General features: G+C 43.6%; 1 protein-coding gene across 6 annotated transcripts in view; it reads right to left on the bottom strand.

The window, feature by feature from the left end:
- The window catches only part of DST (dystonin), a 313666-nt gene that overhangs the window by 263486 nt on the left and 28513 nt on the right, over positions 1–21667 (bottom strand). For 3 of the 6 annotated variants that reach the window (XM_086461505.1, XM_086461508.1, XM_086461507.1), the window contains exon 4: positions 16430–16637. In XM_086461505.1, coding sequence (XP_086317631.1) covers positions 16430–16637 — 208 coding nt within the window. Of the gene's footprint in view, positions 1–14753; positions 14845–16429; positions 16638–21667 lie in introns of those variants that run through there. The other 3 variants (XM_086461510.1, XM_086461509.1, XM_086461512.1) reach the window with 1 other exon arrangement.

The following is a 21667-nucleotide window of genomic DNA, read 5'->3' as shown; positions in this document are numbered from 1 at the left end:
CCTTGCAAATTCAGATGCCTAAAGAAGTTGGCAGTGGTGGAAAGTAGCCAACCCAGACTGCTGTACGGAACATCACAATTTAGGCAGGATTTAGGACTGGATTTTGCCCTTTGTCTTCCATATGGTCTTGTTACATACAGCCTTAATGCTGAACGTCACTGAGTTTGCATTAAGGCTTTAATACCTCTCAGCCTTCATTTCTTGGTTGTACTGGACAAAGGAGTTTTCTGCACACTGGGTGGTCTGAGGGCTGGGTATGAAATCAGCATAACAACAAACTGCAGAGCATTTCTTCCAAGGATCATAGTATTTTCCAAACATTAACTAATTATTTTGCCAACCAGCAATACATATGCATGAAGTGTGAGGCTCCCCTAGCTCCTAAGGGAGCTCTCCTCCCAGCTTCCTAGTCTCTGTTAAAGTTACTTCTCAATACCTTTTAAGTTGTGCAATGAACTTGTTCTATAGCTGTTCCTTCTCCATCAGGTGAAGGCTGAAGTAATTAAATCCTGCTAATAATAATAAAAGCCATTATCTTCAAGCACACATTTGATCTTCCTGTCAAGTCCTCATATAAAAGTAGTGCCTTTATCTCAATTCTTCACCTTTCCTTTAAGACTTTCACTGCTCCATATTCTCTAAACGTTTTTCTGAGATTTACATGTCCTGAACCAGGTACTTTACTGGTGTTACATTTTAGTCCACTCCGAAATGGGGCGGGGGGAACCAAACAAAGAAAAAAAAAATCAACACTAAAAAAGTATTTAGTCCATCACATTTTAACAATCCAAGAGTTTCTTCAGGCATTTCATCAATATTCCTACAGCACCAAAGAATAACAAGACCTACTTATTGCAGCTATGCTCTCCTGAGCAGACATGACAACTGCTGATTACTGGGCTCATCTGTACCAAAATCACTGATCAGCCCTAAAACTGAACTTCTCCATACCCCTTTCTGATTAAAAGCTCAAAAACCTGAAGAGAAGGGAGAGGCCTATTCCTTCCCCAAGCAAACAGACATACATAATTCAGGTAGTGGTACGCAAGTACCTGTCAGAATATTTAAATCAAGCTTTACCAAAGCTGTATAAACAAATTAATTTTACATTCACAGAATCCACATCAACAATGCTGCCTCAACACATCATTAAAATGGACTATTTTCACAGAGCAGTTTTTCAACCACATACAGAACCATTTCTCAAAAGGCCAACACCAAACAAGACACGATATGGCACAACCAGCCAGGAAGGTACAGAAAGCCAAGCAGGTGTAAACCACACTCTAAGAGCTGCCATGCACTTATCATGAGGCCAGGAAAGAGTTCCTCTACAACAAGAGAAATTAATCAGTAGTGGAAAGGCAATTTAAAGAAGAGGCACGACGTGAAGCGAAAGACAGGCCTGCACAGAATTGTCATGGTGCAGCGCAGGCTGGAGGCTCCCCGAGATTGGGGTGCCGGGCGGTGGGGGCTCCCCATGGAGGCTCTGTCAAAGCAGGGCCTGGCAGCCAGGGCCTGTCCCAGCCAGGAGCAGGGCAGCGGGACATGCTGGGGCAGTCCCAGCCCTTGGGCAACCTCTCAGGGCCAGACATGGGCCTGCAGGTGGGCCCACGGCCAAGCACGGCAGAGCTGTGGGGAGTTAGAGACTGGCCATGCTGCGGTCTCCCCGGGGCAGGGGCTGACATGGGGGCCTGGGCCATGGGCAGGCGGGGGGACACCTGGGCTGGGACAGTCGGGCCCATTACTGCCCTCTGGGCCAGGACAAAAATAACACTAACCACAACTGTGATACCAATTAAAACATAAAAATAGCTTTACCCTGATGTCAAAATGAAAACGGTCCAATGGGTGAGATAAAAAAGCTCTGGTTGCAGATAAAACTGTTGTCATACCAAAAATATCAGCGGTAACTGACACACAAAAAGTCCTGTTTACAAATTTCACAGGAAGCAGCAGTTAGATCAGAAGGATGCCACTCTTCATAAAGCAGCCTACAGTATCCATCAGGAAATGTTCAGCATGGGGAAGACAAAGCAGAAGAGGGTAATATAAATATGTAGCTACTGAGGTTAAAAAAAATTACGTTAGTGCCTTCCAAATCAGAAAAAAAAAGTAATAAATTATACCGCTAATTTTTAAAGGTTCAATCTTGAAATCTTCATTCAGGCTTTGTTTTGATTAATTGCCTCACAATATAATTCAACAGATACTTAGCTGCATGATTACAGAACATACTGCCGGTATTTTGGACAAGACGGGGGATCACTCGTTTTTAACAATGAGGAAAGCACTCCTGCTGTCATCTTATTCAAATTCTACAAAAATTTTAGAAAGATCAACATGAGGCCACTAAACAGCTGAAAGCCTTATTGCAGTTAAGATTTCAGATGTCAAAAGTGACGCTGGATTTCAAAAAGACAAATAGTAGTGTCTTTAAATTACTTACCTCAAAATAACAAAGATTTAAGTGTAAACCAGCAAAAAGCATAACAGGTAAGTAACACAGAAGCAGGAGAAACTAAAACTAAAGCAGCATTACTCAAAAACATGTCTTAACAGGAGAAAACAAGAAAATATTAGGTAGTAAGGGAAATTCTTGCTTTACAATGCACACATACATATACTCTTATTTTTCTAAAACTTTCCCATCCTATACAAGTATAATAGATACTGTTAGATGATGGAAGGATATTATTAAGCCATTAAAAAAAAAAAAAATTGTCCTTAAAAAACAAAAAAAGGGAGGGGGGGGTGGAGAAGAGAGTGCCATGTTGATTCCTTTTCACATGAACATTATGGAGTATAATTTACTTTGGTACCAGCAGACTAGTAACCTAAATGCCCAAAGACAACAAGGAAACAGACTCATGCTATAAAAGTTTGCTGTGCCAGAAATGCTTCCTTAGCAAGACAGAAGCCCAAGCAATGGCTGGAAAAACAGGATAACAAACAAAACAAGAGACAAAGTACCTACCAAAAAGAAAAGATAATTTTCTAACAAATCAGACAATAACACACATATTCATGGATGATCATAATCCAGGAGGCAGTGAGACTAGGCAAGCCACTGCAACGGCTAAGTATCTGAATAAAGTCTTTATCAAGCAAGGACCTTAAGACAACAATTTGTTGTTCCTTTCCCCACAGCCTCCTTTACAGAAAAATTACCATGTTCCATCACATGAAGGAGTCTCAAAGAAGAAATGATGTAGCCGCACAGGAAACCTAAACACATCCACCTGCAAGCAGCTTACATAGGCAGCCACTATCACCTTACTACAAATTCAGAAAGAACTTCAGGTATCAGAGAAAAAAGCTGCTTACAAAAACTTACACTAAAATACGTCACTATTTTACAGATTCTTTGCAAGAAATAAATGAAGAAGCTCAAGAAATTACTCATTTAGCTCTGAGTAGTTCCACTGGGAGCAACTGGAAAGCACAAATTAAAAAAAAAAAAAAACAAAACAAACAAACAAACAAAAAAACACCAAAAAACAACCCACAACTAAAATACTGGGAAAGATACTGATAATATAATGCCAAATTCCCATCATTTCTGCAATAAATCAAATTCCTCCATAATTGTTTGGACTCCTATGACTTAGAAACAAAAAAGATGTGTGTGTGTATATAGGTAAATAGAGTAGAAATTGACACATTTCCAAAAGCTAACTAAAACCCACTAGGATATAGAGCGTAATCCTTTTGTAGACTGAAAGATAACTTACAGAATAATGAAGTCTTGAATTTTGGCTGCCATGTGAGAAGCATGGTCTTCCAGAAATCATCAATGCATTCTTCATTTATTAAAGATTTGGAGAAGGCAGTAAACAAAAAAATGGGATCTTGTCTGGTGATACAAACATTTTCAGATTGGGAGAACTCCAAAATTTTAAGACCCAAAAACCAACCTACTGAAATGTGAAAGATTATTAGACAATGACAGGACATGAATTGTAATTTAAACAAAAAGTATTGGGAACGATAAACAGAAGCTAAGAATCTCTGAACTACCAAGATCATAAGCAGAAAACTGCATTAAGTGCACAAAGATCAATGAACCTTATACTTGGTATTCCAGAACTCTAAGAAAAAAAAAAAAAAAAAAAAATCAAAGGGAGTTCTTAAATACATATCAAAGCCACATAACATAAAACAGTAACACAACAAAGGTACTACATACATCACACTGTCTCATCTCAGAAAGTACATCAGTAGTAGGAGCACTGAAGTGCATGTACAGTTATTAAATGCTTTAGTACTAAGACACAGACAGAACTTAAAAGCGTAAAGAGATTGTAGAGGCTAAGATTTTTAATCATGAAATACAGAACTAAAAGCATTTTAAGTGAAATACAGAAAAAAACACCTGAAAAGAACAAAAATGTTAATTAGACTCCCTTTCTCTTATTTGCTAGCCTGACAAAATTAAATTGCAAGCAGCCTCCCTTATCTCGCATAGCATCTAAGCCATTTGTCAACACTGACTGCCAGTGTTTGAGATAAATACTGTGATGGCCTGTTTATTTACTCAGAAGAAAAAAAAAAAAAAGGGAAATAAATCAACTTAAAATTATTTATCAGCTGAGTCATTAAGGCAATACACAGAAAACAAGTCTTGGGTGTTTAAAATGCAGTTAAGATACAGAAGACATCTTAGGGCATTGCATAATTAACTCGGTCGCACCCAGCAGGGAGGGAGCGTTTGCTTTCATTGGCAGCACCAGGTCCAAGCACGAAACCAGACTGACTCTCTCATCCTAAACAGCAATGCTCCCGCGCCCCAGTGCAAGTTAGAGTACTGAAACCAAGAGCAAAGGAAACACAATCATTTAACAAGAAGTGACGATGTTAGTGTCTGTCCCCTGGGTGCTCTTCTCTCTCTCAGCACTTTCACTGAGAGGGATTAAACTCTACACTTTAAACACTCTCTCAGTAGGACATCAGCGCATCAGTACATGACCTCAGACTCAAGTCCCAGTCAGGCTTTATCCTGACTCTAAGAACTCGAGTTCACAGCAGGAACCAGCACACAGGCACATCGCCTCAGAAATCTCCTTCCACACATGTACATTTTTTACATTTGATTACGATAAGGAAAAGCTCAAAGGTTTCTCTACAGCTTCAACTACAGTTCAGGGAGTGAAGCTCACGCTGCTTTCTAGGACTAGAGCTAGTGCTCCATGCACGCTCTCTGCTTCAGCGGCCGGCAGGAGGAGACTGGAATTGAAGTCTCCTCTTTTTGCACCACAACTGGGAAGGGATCAGTCTGAGGAGGAAGCACGATTCACTCCTCTGCAAAGCTGGTACAGGGGGTGTGCAAGTGTGTCCCACAAGAAGCCCCTCTAAGCAAGCTGATCTTCTGCCTGCACTCTGTAGGTACAGGCCCAGAAGGAATCCAACCTACAGCTAAAATTTAACTTGAAAGTGATGGAAGAAGGAAAAAAGGGGAACAGGAGTCACACTGGATCTTCCAGATGTGAGGAACAGAGCAAAAAGCTTCCCCCCCTCCACTTGAAGTATTTCTCACTAGGGAAACAGAGGAGGGCATGCAAACTTCAATGAAGAAGTATGCCCTGAAGAAGGCAAACGACAGAAGATCAGAGGTGGGTAGACTCAACAAAGCACACTAGTTGCAGAAACAGCAAAAAAAAAAAAAATCCAACATCCAGCACAAACTCTACAAAGAGCATCAGCATTTTAGTCACACATCTGTATCTCCAACAGATTATTCACAAAGTTGGCCACTGAAATAATTACAAAAATCTAATGACCAAATTCAAAATACATTTCATGCTTAGAATAAAGATGATCCCCAACTTTCTAATGTTATTTATCAAATCCTTACATTTAGTATACTATTGCAAATTATTGTGGAGACATGCATGCTCTCAAAGCGTAAACTTAATTCTTTAAATATTCTTGAGCATCATGTGGTTCCCAAAGCCAAAATGCAGTCAAAATATCAAGGGACAGACATGTATTGTTTCTAGGATGCTAATCTCATCTTTATAAATTAGATTATAATTTAGATTATAAATGTTTGATGCTGCAAACCACAGATACCTGGTCTGTGCTACTGTAAACCCACCTTAAATCACATGTTGGATGGCTGGACTGATTCACTGTAACACAAGATCTGAAAGAAATGTACATCTGTGAGAAAGCAAAAATAAATGTACAATTTAAGTAGAAACATATAATGCTTACACGAATCAATTTTATTTCATTCAATATAATTTGCAACAGAAACGAGCAGAAAATTAGAATTTGTGTTGATAGTCTCAGAGGTAGGCTAGATCTGGCTTCACAAGGAGAGTATGGACTTAACAAGAGCTCTATTTTAAAAAAATTGAGAGAACAACTCAAAAGTATCCTGTTCAGCATGGTAAAATTATAAGGTAATTTCATCAAGGGACCTAATCAATTTTGGCTTTCTTCCTATAGCTCATCTGTGTCTGTTGTTCTCTCCTTCGACTTAGTGTAAACTGGACATCAACAAAAATAATCTGCAAAGAAGAAAAACAAAAACCTACCCAAAATCGCAACAAATGTTTCTCAGCAATTGTTTTGTTAAAAATTGAACAAAGAAGACAGAAGTCACAAAGCCTGACAAAAACGTCACCTATACAACACAAAGAAAACTTCGGTATGTTTGAATCACGTCCTTAATTCTGAAATCAACTTTCTTTCTAAAAATTAAAGTGAATTTTCCTCCAGAGGAGATTCCAAATTAAAAACTTCTAAAAAACTGAGTTTTAAATGCAGAACTAACCTGTAATACATGGTATTATATAGTACAGTTTCCAGCATCAGGTTAAGATCCAAACAATGTGTAGTCACTGGGAGAGAATTTCCAAGGCAAACACAGCAGTGAAGTACCTAATTTCTATTAAAAGCCATTGGTGCTAGCAATCAAATTGCTACGTGCGCTTTTGAAAATATCCTACTCTGAAACCAGAACTATCTTCGCAACAATACCTTATTCCCAGAAGTTATGTATGACCATACAGCAGTGGCTTCTCCAGACAAAGGCTCGAGTCATTTTCTAATTTCCAGGACATAATGTAAACCCTTCATCTCTAGATTAAAAATTTATCTAAAGGCAAAGTAATTTAAAGCATTAAATATTTATAAACGTCGATAGCTAAGTTCCTGACTCCTACCAAAATTAACAGAAATTTTGTTTAAGTAAAAAACCCACACCATCACAAGTGCCATTCCTCTCTCAAAAAAAGCTCTTTTGCTAGAATTGCTCAGGATGCTTTTATTGTTATTATTATTACTGTACAATGTTTGTCCAAATGACCACACACATTTTCTAATGCTGCTTCTACAGTGCCTAAAAGACTTCATCACATCAGAAACACTCAGACTGTAACCTGATAAGGCAGAAGAAGAGTCTCCAAGCAGGATGACAGGATACCTATTTCAGCATGCAGCAAAAGACGTTTGGGGACTTCCCTGTTCACCTGCAGTCTCATCTGTAAATCGCTTGAAATATCCCTCCAAAAGATGTATGAAGAGTCAGATTTTTACCGATTTTCTCAACTAAAACACATACACTTCTCTCTAATCCCAGTATAGAAGAGCTCTACTAATTTTAGATCCAAGTGGTGCGAAGTGTCATAGCTGTCAAATAGCTGGATACCTGAATCTCAGGCCAAACGAATTTACTTTTCCAACACAATTGGACTATGAACCCAAATTAGTTGCTGATCTGTATTTATACGCATTGTGGAACACATTATTAAATACTGTAATTTCACATATTAACTATGAAACTGAACAACAAAAATATATTTAAAAGCAAACCAAGCTCAAAAGGGCCATGTGGCTATAATCAAGAGCAGATTTTGGCCTATGCTACTGAAAAGCCCATCAGAGGCCTAATCCTCCTTGTCTTACAGAAATAGTTACACTAATTGTGTAATGGCAATGTGCAGAATTTAACCCTCAATATATTTGCCTAGTATCTTCGTCCTTTCACCAATTTATCTGCAGCTATTGTCCGTTTGAACAAAATCCAAGAAGTTGACAGATACACTCCACACCAAAACGATGTATTCAGCAGGCATAATATAATTAAATCTGGAAACACATTAACTTGCTTTTAATGCAGCTAAGGCCAAATTGGAATGCCCTAAAGGATGACCAATTTCAGCAGGAGTATGCCTTATTAAAGGCTGAGCTATTACTTGGTCCCCAGTCTTGGGAAGAGGCTTGCATGGGTTGGTTTCTGAAGCCAGTACGTTCCCACAAAAGCACCCGAGTCTGCCTACACAGGTCAACTTGTAAGATCTGGCTATTAACATGCCCTTCAGGATTTGACCCACGGACTAAAGTGTCTTTGTAAGCATTGTTTCACCTGTTTGAAAGCTGGGTTGACTGAAAGCATTCAGTACATGAATATTTTCACCCACTACAGAAAAATCAAGGCTTTGTAAAATTAAACGGCTTTAATGATGTTTTACAGGAAACATTCCAGGCATGCAGCAATAAGCTGTATTCACATTTGACATTTACAAAACTTTATTCTTTAAAGCCTGAACTTATAAAATACTTGCACTTAACTTCAAGCATGTGAATAAGCCCATTTTTATTTTACAAAACACTTAATTCCAAGTACATGTTGAAGTTCTAGCAAAACAGTGGAATAAATTCCTCAAATCAGGCATGTTTTAAACACTGTAGAGGAAAAAAAGAATGCATAATCTGGTTTTCAAGCAAAATATCACTAGAGATTAACAAACTAGATCACAGCAAACAATTGGAAAGAACTCAATCAAAAATATAAACTGAGGCAAAACAAGCCTTTTAACACAATGATGACTGAAGTTTATTTTCATTCCCCCACCCATAATAAAGGAATTACGGAATATTCCTGTGAGCTCTATTTAAAAGATGTTCCCGACTCAATGGGAAAACTGGGAAGTACCAGCAAAGCAACGAAACAGATCTCTGCTCGAGTTCATATACCAACGATATTTGAATTGATGGCCAAATTCTGCTCACCTTCGTCATCCAAACATGTATCTTTTAAAGCCATGGCGACACAACCGCAGTTAATGTATACCATCAAACTCTACTTCAGAAACTGCTGCCCAAATCTTGAGGCCTTTACACAGACAAAACCTCACTGAATCTGCTAACATTCAGGTTCTCGTTATTCATTCCAACAAAATTAAGACCTCTTCAACTTAGCTCAAGTGAAGCGCTCACACAAGTCAAATTAGCAAGATCTGGTTCATACTTAGGGTAAAACGCACTCAAAAAAAAAAATCCCATGTCCAAGCAATTTGAAAGTGAGAAGTTTCTGCTTGAAGAAGGATGAATGTTGAAAGAGTAAAACCGCGGGTTTTACATGGCTCAAGGAGTCCAGTAACTTTCTCTGACTTCACACAGCACAAATGCCATTCCATTTCCATCTCTAATTGAAGGCACTTTTTGTTGGCTAAAATACTTCATTCCCAGGAGGCTAACCTGCTGTAGAAAATGTGCTAGGAACAAGGGAAATGACAGTATCGTCATGCTGAAGAATTGCACAGTGGCAAAGAAAGGATTAGGTGATATGGAGCTGGATAATCCACACATACCCTCCACTAGTCAGCAAAAAAAAAAAAAACAAAACAAAACACCACCAAACCAAATCACACACACAAGAGTGATCAATTCTAAGGTTAGATACTACCAGCACCTGAAAAGAGGTGAAAGAAAACCATCCAAGGTGGAAATTCCTCATACACCCTGCAAAACTAAAACCTATATACCACCATTTTTTGTTACGCCAAAGGAAAAGGAAAATAAATTAAAAGCATTAATCAATTACTCACTCTAGTATTTCTTTCTGAGTTCAAAACCAGAAGCCCTGAAGCAGGAAATCTGATTAGTTCACAGCCAAGAGTCCAGAAGAGCAAGACTTCTGCAGACTCTAAGTTCAGGCCCCTCAGTTCAGAGCATAAATAAGGAAATTCAGAAATGGAAAGATTCCAGAGCCAGAAGCATCTGCCACAGCCCCTCCTGTCTTTGCTCTATGAAGCCATCTCTGAAGAATATCCCTGGACTAAGTCTCCAAACACATTTAGGAGCCTCCAATTCCTAAAATGCAACTGTAGCTTCACTTTCAGAAGTACAAAAACCATTCTGAACAAATGGTCCCTTCCTGAAGTCAGCTCAAATGAGCTGGATGACAGGCATCTATTTTATCTTAATTCAAAAATTGTACCCAAACAATGTCAGAATAGCTTTACTTGACCTTAGCCAATCATTAGAACAAATTACATTACCTCTGAACCCTACACAGGCAACCAAGTGCATCAGATGACCTGCTAGCTCTTCTCCATTGCCAGCATCTTTGTTCTCAGAATACAGAAACAGAACTGTTTGCTGTGCTTCAGCCAAATGTGTAGCATTACAGATCTTTTTAAAACGAGAGAAATGCCAATAGTGGAACAGAATGTACCAAAGTTTAAACAATCCCACCTGAGTTTCGCTATCCCCAGTCCCTCACTTGCCCCTCCTTCCCATAGAGAGGCTATGCAGCAAGCCTGAAGTACCCTAAGGAAGCAGTAATTGGGCATTCAATCCAAAGAAAATATTTATGTGATACGTTTCCTATCACTAACAACTATTTAGTCAAGTCCTTGAACCACAAGGACGTATTTTTTGTGCGCACTCATGTCAAGCTGAATTTTCTAATGTATCTGTTTCCTGTAGAGCCAAAATCTACACCATTAAAAGGTCTGCACAGGCAGATAACACTATATATTTTAAATGTTTATAGTTTACATGACTGTAAGAACATTCTTGAATAACTGTGATTTATTCAATACTTAACTCTAAGAATTAGCTCTTTTTCAGAGACAGCAATCATGCAGTTATTAACAGATGTGCCCATTTCAACCACGTCAAAGGGAGGCAACTTTTTTATGTAATTGTTCAAAATCTTGCAGGAAAAGCTTGTTGCAATTGATATTTAAATAAATGTTTACAACCTGAACTGAAAAATACAAAGAAGTTTAACCTGAAATGAACTATATAATATCAGAAGGATCAGTGCTCAACACAAGAAAGACATGGACCTGCCAGAGTGGGTCCAGAGGAGGGCCACAAAAATGATCAGGGGATGGAGCACCCCTCCTATACAGAAAGACTGAACAAGTTGGGGTTGTTCAGCCTGGAGAAGAGAAGGCTCCAGGGAGACCTTGTAGGTGCCTTCCAGCAGCTAAAGTGGGCCTACAGGGTAGCTAAAGTGGGCCTACAGGGTAGCTAAAGTGGGCCTACAGGGTAGCTAAAGTGGGCCTACAGGGTAGCTAAAGTGGGCCTACAGGGTAGCTAAAGTGGGCCTACAAGAAAGGTGGGAGGAAACATTTTAACAGGACCTGCTGTGATAGGACAAGGGGTAATGGTTATAAACTAAAAGAGGGCAGATTTCAGCTAAATTTAAGGAAGACATTTTTTACAAGGAGGGTGGTGAAACACTGGAACTGGCTGCCCAGAATGACAGTAGAAGCCCCATCCCTGGAACCATTCCAGGTCAGGCTGGACGGGGCTTTGAGCAACCTGATCCAGCTGAAGGTGTCCCTGCTCACTGCAGGGGATTGGACTAGATGGCCCTTAAAGGTCCCTTCCAACCCAAACTATTCTATGTATGTAAGTTTCGATTCTTGGTGTATTACTTAAGATTTATACCAGAGTAAACTTAACGAATGCACTGCAGTTAAGGCTTAAAATGGTGACCATCCAATATTTAATGCTCAAATAATGTTGGTATGGAAAAATGCATACCTACACCATCCTATAGAGATGGCATTTAATATTTTTAAAATTAAATATATAATATCTGACATTTTCTTATTTATCAAGAAGGTTGCAGCTAACAATAATTTTATTGATTTTTTGTTCCCAGGCAACGGTAAGATAACTTAAAAAATTACTTTTGCTGCTTTTTAAGTTCTTTAAAACCTTCTAGAGAACTCAAATACAGATTTTGAGATAAAGTTGAACTGTTAGTTATATTAATAAATATTTGTACAACTTCTCATCTTCCTATTCAGTCACAAGCAAGATGTGAAACATGTCAAATATTTCAGATAAAATACATAGACATTTTATTGCCACTACTACTAAAGGCTCTGCCTTTGAATTCTTAGAGGTGCTACTAACAAAGAAGCTTTTTTTCCCCCAAGTAAGTAGCTTGATTCAACTTGATTTCTAAATCATCTAAGATAACGTGACTTTTTTTTCTTCAATCAAAATGCTTTAGAAATACTGCCAATTAATTACTACATGAATCAAGAAAAAAAAAAAATGACAGCCAGGAACTGAGCTGACCAGGAATCAGAAAACAACACTCTCTTCTCCCATAGCAAACAGCTCTTCTCAGATTTAGCAAACAGTTGCCTAATTATTTACTGTCACAGACAGAGACATGGTCAGCAGACAGAATTTGGAGACACACAAATATCCTGGTTTCAACTGTTAAAGCAACAAGGTACTTGCTATCGCACAGTCTTCAAGGTTCACAGCCTACTTTGGCTGCAGAAATGGATGAAGAGTAAAATTTCATTTTTGTACATTTAAAAAGGACTGCTCTTCTAACTGCCTGAACATCTTAATGATGCAGCATCGTACGATCCCAAGCCTTCCAAGACAGGCAATGGATTTTGTACAGCTGACTCTGCTAGTTACAGTACTCAACAGCTGGGGCACAGATAATTTGGCACCCTGATAATGCCCTAGATGAGTATGAGAGCATTCTGCAGACTGTAAAAAGGAAAAAAAAAAAAAACCTATTAGCATTAAAATCATGGATTGGAGCTCATCTTAAAAATATAAAGTCAGCATGGTTTGATTAAGAAAATTACTAAAGGCGGTGTTTACAAAACTGAGAAATTCAGTGAAATGGCACTCCCTCTTCAAAGCCTATATTGTAGCAATTCTTTTCTGATTAGATCAGCTCCCATAGCAAGTCATCAGAACAACAATTGCTGTAGTGAAGTCATACTACTGGGACTCGGATGGGAAATCATGACCGGCTTGGAAACACATTTTACAAAATAATGTGTTTCCCAGGTTTCCAATACATCTTAATTAAAACAAGTCCAAATCTTTACCTTGGCTCCCAATGGCTGAATAAAGTTTGTGAATAAACAGCATGGGAATGGGCCTCATGTTACCCCCACAACACACTATACTGAAATATTCCCAGAATGTGCTTTATTTCTAATAGACATATGAATTAGTTTTAGGAGTTTATTTTAATTAAAATGCCTTTGTCCCCCAATACTTAAAGAACAAACCTTTCAGTCCCTTCCCTGATAAATCTCTCACTGAAATAGGGGAAATTAGGCCTAATACCTTTCCCTTTTTTTTAAGCAAGTAGACAAACTTGTATGAGAATGAACCTCATTAAACCTGACTCGAGCAGCAAACCAAAGGTAATCTAAAGCAGAATAGTACTACTTTGGATTAGAACCAGAAGAGAAAAACAAGTTTTCTCAGTGTTTTCTTTATTTACAAAGTAAACCGTCTACTTGCTTTAAAATTTTACAAAAATCGTTTCAGCTATGTATTAAGTAATTGATGATTTTTTAAAAAATAGGAGAAAATGGAATACAGATGATCCATTACAAACCGTAATTGTGTCTCAACTAAGATGCTCTAATGCATTTCGGTACAGAAACAGTGCACATGCTCCATAGCTGCATTGACACAATGGGCAACAGACACAAAGGAGTCATTAGTCAATGCTGTTAATGACATACAAAATTGCAAGTGGCACAGGTATAAAGTATACTCAGACCTGACAAGTTGCACATCAAAATAACCATCTGTAGAGGGCTTATTTTTCAAAATATTGCCACTAACAACCTGGATTAAATAAAATGAACTGTCAGCATCTTCAAATGAAGCTGTCTTAAACATGCCACTCCCATTCCCACCAGTGGAAATCATTTAACCAAAATCTTTAGAACTGACTGGAAACAAACAGCTAAAAAATTTCAGAAATAAAATCTAACCTATCTCTTCCCCAACCGTTAAAAAAGGACTCAGCACTGCAAATGTCAGCATATGCTGTGACACGCTGTAAAAACTATTTCTGGGATGAAGATTCAATCTGCACAGTTAACTCTATCCCTTTTTGACTTGAATTAAAATCAGACCTGTAACACCTTCGATAATAAGCATTTTCAGATTTAGTGTTAGCGAATACACTGAAAAACACAGCAATGAATCATGTCTCCCAAACCACCTCTTCCATCTCGATTAATTTAAGAAAGCAATGTAATTTACATTTCTAGCAAGATAAATTTAGCTGTATGCATCTTTGTTGTGGATAAACGCCTTTTTATCCCCTGTATTTAACGACAAAACTCAGGTGCTACACCAACTAAGATCGCTCTTTGCCCGACCACCATAAAAACCCCAAAATAAACCGAAGCTATAAATACAAATGCACATCGAGACGCAGACGTCCGCATTTCATTCGAAGACGAAGACTTTTAAGCGCAAGGGAGCTCGTTTCGCCCGCTGCCGAGGGAGAGGCGGCGTTCTCATGCACGGCAGCAGCCGCCGACGGCCCCTGCCCACAGGCGGACACGGCGCAGGGCGCGGGGCCACCCACCGCCCCCCGGGCCGGCGGCGGGGACGGGCGCACCTGGCCGCCCCCGCCAGCGCCGGAGCCTCCCGTGCCTGCGGCCGCCACGCCCGGCGGGGCAAGCGGCAGCCGGGGAGGGCCGCCCTACCTTTGTACCGCTCCAAGACATCTTCGTAGGCTTGCAGGTACTCCTGCTCCTCGGCGTAGAAGTACGCGCCAGGGGAGAGGTAGCCAGCCATGGCCGGGGACTAGCCCTGCCCGCTGCCCTGCGCGGCTCCGGGCAGCCAGGAGCCTCGGGGACGGCACAAGAAAAACCCAACGGCTAGCGGGAGGGACGAGGGAGGGAGGGCGCTGCCAGCCCGGCCGAGGCAACGCCCCCGCCGGCCGCTCGGGTTTCGGTAGCCGCCCCTCGGAGCGCGCAGGGGGGCGGCCCCAGCCAGGCGATGGCCACCGCCTCCCCGCCGCAGCCCCCTGGTTCCAACCCCATCGCCGAGGCACCGCCTGCCGGGCCGGCGAGCTCGGCCTCCGCGCCTCGGGCCCGAAGCCGCCTCCCGCCCGTCCCCTGTGTTTCTGCCCCGGCCTCCCGCAGAACGAGGATGGTGGTGGCGGCGGCCGCCGGGGCGGGGACGCGAAGCCCGCGGCACAGACGGGGCCGGCGAGGGCACCGTCGCCCTGCGGCGCTGGCGCTGAGGGGCTGCAGGACGGCGGACACCGCCGGGGGGTCGCGGGCGTGGACCCCGCGGCCAGCCCCCGACGCTGACAACGGGCCGGTGCGGGACCCCCCGCTATCCCGGCGGCGGGGCGCGGCGGGGCCTGGCGGGGCGGGGCAGGCGCGGCCCCGGCCCCGCCGCAGGTGTCACCGCCGCTCACCGCCCCCAGCTGCGTCCCCACCGCGCCTGCGCCCCACGGGCCGCCACCGCCCGCCGGCCCTGACCCCGGCGCCGGGCCCGCCCCCGAGCGGTCCCTCCCGCCCTGACCCCGGCCCCGCACCGGGCCCCCGCCCCGCGCACCCTGCCTGGGGGGCGGCGGAGAGCTCCGCGGGCGGCTGGGCCGGCGCTGGAACCCCCCCCTGCGGCTGCCTTCAGCGGACAGCGGGAGCCGGGCCCCGCAGAGCACCCTCTGCCGCCGCAGAGCCACCCTCTACCGCCGTGGCCTCTGCTGCCCCCAAAAGCGCCGTTGAGATGCGTTACCCTGGGACGTGGTGTCCCGGGAGGGGAGGCACACACACAAAAGGGCGGGGGGGGGGGAACAACAGCGGTGTCCCCAGGGAGCACCGAGGACCGCCGCATCTTCCGGGGATCCATTTACAGGCGGTTTCCAGCCTCCGCCGGGGAGAAGCAGACCTCCGCCTTATTTTCCACACCAGTTGTCACCGGGCCGCGGACCAGCGCCCGCCCGCGCCTCCGGCACACCGGGTGGCTCCATCCCGCTCCGCGTCCCCCCCACCCCGTCCCCCCGCGGGGACAAAGGCCGGCGCCTCGCCCCGCCGCGCAGCCCCAGCCGCCTCCGCCGCGGCCTCTCCGCGCTCCCCGGGCGGCCCAGCGCCGCTTCCACCGGGGAGGCGGGGGTGCTCCCCCAGCCCAAACGCCGGCACCGGCTGAACGGCTGCGGACCCCGCGCAGCGAATGCGTTTTCGCATGAAAGTTTAATGGGCGCACCTGCGCGCATCCCGCTGGCTCTCCCGCACGCATCGATCCACCCGACCCGCAAACCCGGCCAAAGAGCTTAGTCACGACCCGCCGGGCCCGCGCTCAGAACGGCGAGGAAGTGGGGTCCTCCTGCCCCCACCCGCCCCCTCCCCGCCGGCCCCCGGCCGCGCCTTACCGGCGATGCGCAGCACGGCCCTCTCGGCGGGGTCCAGCACGGAGCCGCCCTGGATCTTCCGCTTGGACCGCTCGTGTTTGGGCAGGTTCCAGGGCAGCGTGTCCCCCGGCGCCGGCGACACCGTCCCCGACCTCTGGCTGAAGTCCTCCTCGTCGGAGAAATCGGCGGAGGACGACATGGAGCATCGGTAGGACGCGTTGCCGGAGCTCTGCACGGGGAGACAGACAGACAGACAGACGTGGAGGGGGGGAGGGAGGGTGCGTGGGGAGCGGTTCGGAGCGCAGGGCCGAAAAGCATCCCACGGGAAAAGGAGGGCGGGGGAGAGGGGCACCGCTCACCATCGCCGTGAATTTGGGGACGGGGGAGAGAAAGGGGTGCGCGTGCGGAGCGCCGAGGGTGATCCTCCAAAAACCAGCCGGTCTCTAGTGGGAATGCATTTTGGAGGGAGGTATGGGGCAGAGCGGTGGCCTGCGGCTGGGCAGCCAGCCCGCAAAGCAGCCTCCCGCTTTCCCAACAATAAACCCGGCAGCAGCAGCGGCAGCAACAACAACCGAAAAAAAAAAAACCAGGAAAAAAAAAAAAAAAAAAAAACACGTTCCGGGCTACCAATCGATAGCGTTTGGCTCCCCCGCCAGGACAAGGGAAAGCTTTGCCATCCCCGAGCTGCTGGGGAAATCGGTCACGTAAATCCGCCCGTGGGAAAGACACACGCCCGCGGCAGCCCAGCCCAGCCCAGCCCAGCCCAGCCCGGGCTCCTCGTCGCCGCCGCGGAACCCCTCCTGCTGCCCCGCTCCCCCGGGAGCGGCCCGGCCCGGCGCGGCTGGCGGGCGGGGACGGGAAGGGAGGAGGAAATGGGGTTTCTCAGAGCAGCCCCCGTGGGCAGCGGGGCGCGACAGGCGGCTGTCGGCCACGCTTTGCCAAGGCGGCTTCGGCGACCAAACGGCCGATCGCGGCTTTACGGACTGAATCCGCGTTCAGACTTCCCGGCTGCCCAAAACAAGAGCGCTTCCCGGAACGTCAGTCAGCGCTGATGCAGTGCGGGGATAGCGCTGCTGCCGTTCCTGGCTTCCCCGTTTTGGGTGAGGTGGGAAAGGGAGATGCCTGAAGGATGACATTTTAACACCATGTTGAGAATTTAGGATGCAACGTTATGCACAGGTTATCAGGACACGGTGCGGGGCAAGGTGCCATTTCTCTTCCTCTGCCTTTTCTGATTGGAGAGACTTGTGGTTTCTCCAGGGCACCTGACTAGAAAACGATGGGTTTGATTCGTGTTTTCACGTGGGAGCTGCTGTGACAGTCTTTCAAAAGTGTAACCTGATGCTGGTCCAGGCATGATGTTAATTTTTGGGGGTATACTATTCTGAACTTGAAGAGGTGTAGTATGTTTGTTATGCTGAGACAATGCTCGTTCAGCCCATCTAGAGTCCAGATTTTTTGATACTAAACCAGCTATTATTTTAGGCTTGGCTTGTAGCCCTTTTTTTTTTTTTTTTTTTTTTTTTTTTAAGCAGCTTAAAATGTACCTTTACTTACAAAAGAAATTTGTATCGTGACTGAGATCTGATAAAATTTATTGTTGCTGTCTGAACCTTTTTACTGTCTGTTCTCATGGGGTGGACAAGTGAATCGTTATTACATGGGGGAGTATTTTGCCTATTGTAAAACTCAAAACCTGCATAATCCAGAGTAACAACGTGATGCAGTCTTTGCTATGCATAAAACTGCCAATAACATACAGTTAAATAATCCACTAAATAAGAGGGGATCTCTTATTAGTGGTTGCTCCTCCTGACCTCCTTCACTTCTGTCCCAATCCTCTTTTCTCCTTCTACAGTACTTGATGGTGAAGTTCGAAAGCGGGGAGAGAGAGAGGGAGGGTATAAATACATAAAACCAATTAACTGAATTCTTGTTCACTGTATTGTGATGTGGAAAGAGCAAGAGGGAAGTGCAGAAAAACAGAAACATGAGATGTCTGGTCCCAGCTCTGATTGCCTTCGTCATTAGTTCTAGTGCTGCAAATATTTTGCTGCCAGTTTATATAATAAACTAAAACTCTCTAGGATCTCATAAAGCAGGGTGGTCACATACAAGTGTCTTCCTGATGGGAGCTCGAAGTGCACGGCTTGCTGCAGGGTATAGAGGGCATAGCATAGCAGGTGGGGCTAACAGGGCCCCTGATGTGCTTAGTCAGGGATTAGGTTTCCTGTGGCCTGTCCTTAGCTCCAGATTTTGCCGTAAAGAGAAAGTGCTCCCTTTAATCCCAGCTCTGAACATCCTGCTTTGGGCCTGTATCTTCCGTTGGCTGCTCAGCAACCCTCAATATCTTTAGGTCACACAAACCCATGGAGACAGATTTTGCTTTTCAATTTCTTCACCTTCATTTCTCATTTATGATGTGAAAATTAGGAAGAGCCCAGGCATGGTGTAGTGAGGGTGCTATGGTGACAGTTTGTTAGTATTTATGTAGCACCTTGGAATATACAAGGACAAAGTGCAATAGCAGTTGTTATTGAAGCTTTGAAGAAAGATCTCTCAACTCTCGTGTTTATCTTTGAAAGTACACTATGATTTTTATCCAGTAGGATTTCCTTTTCTCAAAAGAGGCTTTAATAGCCCATTCTTATTTTTTATAATAACAATTCCTTCTGTAGTTCCTCCTACCCTTAGAAACAAAAAGCACTGTTGAGTGATGGTTCCATATACACCACTGAACATATTATCGTAGAATCCTAGAATACCGGGTTGGAAGGGACCTCCATATGCTCTATTGAGATGTCAGTTTTAGGGAAAAAGAGACTGTCCTTCTGGTCAGCTGTGCTACAACATTGGGAGATAAGCTATGTGAGAGGACCCCACTCCCCTGTTTTTGAGAAATCAAACTGAACAGGCAGTAGTAGAATGATTGTTGTCATCTATGGGCATTACTACTAGCTATCCTCTTAAGTTGCCCTTCTACCTTAGAGGCATGCATTAACAAAATGAAGGAACAAAACCCACTTTGGTTTACTAACTCTTCAGGAATCACGTTGTCTCATTTTCAGAGCAAGGTAGGAAGCTCAGAAAGGAATTTTTCATAATAGCAAAAATCTAGCAAACTTGCATCTAAGAAATGCCAACTTCTAACTTAATTGCCATCTACTTTTTTATTCAGTGTAGAGATACTTCTGAGTAATCTGTACACAGAGCTATTGAGCACATAAGTATATTTAAGAATCTCAACTTTGCTATGCCAAAGGTGTTTGTAATGAACTGAACAACTATTTGTTTTACTTGAGTAAATTAATAGCTTTGATAAGAAGTCTGTAATTGTTCTCCTTTTGTGCAGCCACTGCTCACAACACGCTTAGCACTCATCCCACCGGATTGTTTGTTTCTAGCAAACACGTTTTCTGTGCCATAGCTGTAAGTCCCAAGTAAGCATTCCATAATTACAGCAACATACTAACTGGTTTAAAAAATAGAAAATAATGCAGAACATCTGTACTATCCTGAAGAGGGTTCTGGCATATTAGGACAGCATGTTAAAAAAGTCCCAAATGGTTACATGCTGTTAAAATCAAAATATGTAAGGCACTTCTGTTATTTTTCTGTAAAGCACATTGCTGTATGCAAGTGAAAAACGTAACTGTTAATAATGCGCAACACTTTTTTGGGTTATGTGAGTGAAGTGTCTTTTATACCCATTAAAATATTGATCAGCCACATCCTTACTTAGCCTACTCTGGGACTTAGCAAAGGTCAGGGCTTGACCCCTGTTAGCTTGAAGACCTGTAAGGTCACAGCCCAGATGCTATAGCTGCTGATTCCGTGCCTCCCATTACGCATTCCTTCTGCTTATTAGCCTAAAGACTTATCTGTAGCCTCCACTGTTGACCAGCAGGAGCTGTTGAATTTGCACAGTAGTTATGCATGTAACAGCTTGTGCGTTGAAGCCTGTTGGTCATACGTAGGCCGATCTAAGCGGAGTGTGCTCTGCATTCAAAGTACAGGATTAAACTTAATGCATCGTTTCACCGTCGGTACCGCAGGGGGATGCAAACTGCACAGGGAGTCCTCACCGCTGCCTCTCAGGAGGCACAGCGCTCAGGACAAGCATTTAGGAGGGCAAAACTCATTTCTGCCAGTGTCGAGGGTTTTCTCTGTAATCAGCTGATTTGCAGCAGCCACCTGAGGGTCAGGCTTGCTACTGTACTATAAAAGCAAGCTGGTTTCCAGTAATGGGTATGATTTCAAAGAAGTATTTAATACACTTCTTGTAAGAGGGATTTGGCCAAGAACCAAGGCATGATTTCCTCTGAGGAGGGAAAGAAGGACTGTCTGTCACAGGTGAGGCACTGCAGAAGATCAGGTGCAAACTACATGGAGGACGGTATAGCTGGAAAACAATACAAGGTAATGCACAACACCATATATCAGATAAGCCACCCCTAAATAGGATCCGATACCCTCAAGAAGACCGGTGGGTTTTTGCACTGTCATTCCTCGAGGCGGAAGCATTAGCAGAGATCAGGGTTTAAACTCGGTCAAGCGATCAGGCTGGCAAAAGCTGGCAAGAGGCTGATACTGAATTAACGTCATATTGCAAAAATCCCCCAACTTTATGACACATCAGAGATTGTGCTGGCCAACTGAATTCTAATCAAGTATCTTGTACTTTCACATCTTATCTTTGAGAAGATTTTCCACTGCAGTGACGCTTTCACGCTGGTTTTTGGAAGCTGTTGGGAAGTACAGGTCGACATTGACTGAAATTTAATTTTCAGTTTAGTTATGAGCTATTTATATTTCACTTATACTAAACTATCTCAGAATTCCTGGAATACATTTTATTTCATTATGTTCGTTGTGGGCAATGGATAAATATGAACAGAAATGAAGTGTTTGAATCATGGTTTTGCTGAGTCTGTTTCAACAAAATTCCTCCTAATTTAGAGTAATTTAGAATATTAGTTGAATGTAACAGGCTGGTTTTGTCCTTTAACATCCCAGATTGAATGATTTAAAGTAAAATAACTTAATAAATTTCAGACAAAATCTAGGGCAACTGAATGTTCCCATTAGTAAATCTTTACCGCTTTAACCTGATTAGATGATAATGCAATGCAGAATACAAGATATCCAACATATATAATCAGGCTATGTGAGTCCCTTGGGGCTACATGTCATCAGAAACGATCAAAATTCAAAACACACATACAAATGAAAATACAAACAAGGGAAATGTAAAACCAA

Source organism: Leptosomus discolor, chromosome 2 (genome assembly GCF_034619465.1).
Source record: "Leptosomus discolor isolate bLepDis1 chromosome 2, bLepDis1.hap2, whole genome shotgun sequence".
Lineage (NCBI taxonomy): Eukaryota > Metazoa > Chordata > Aves > Leptosomiformes > Leptosomidae > Leptosomus > Leptosomus discolor.
Note: the sequence above shows the minus strand (reverse complement) of the source record. Positions and strands in the feature narration are given on the sequence as shown.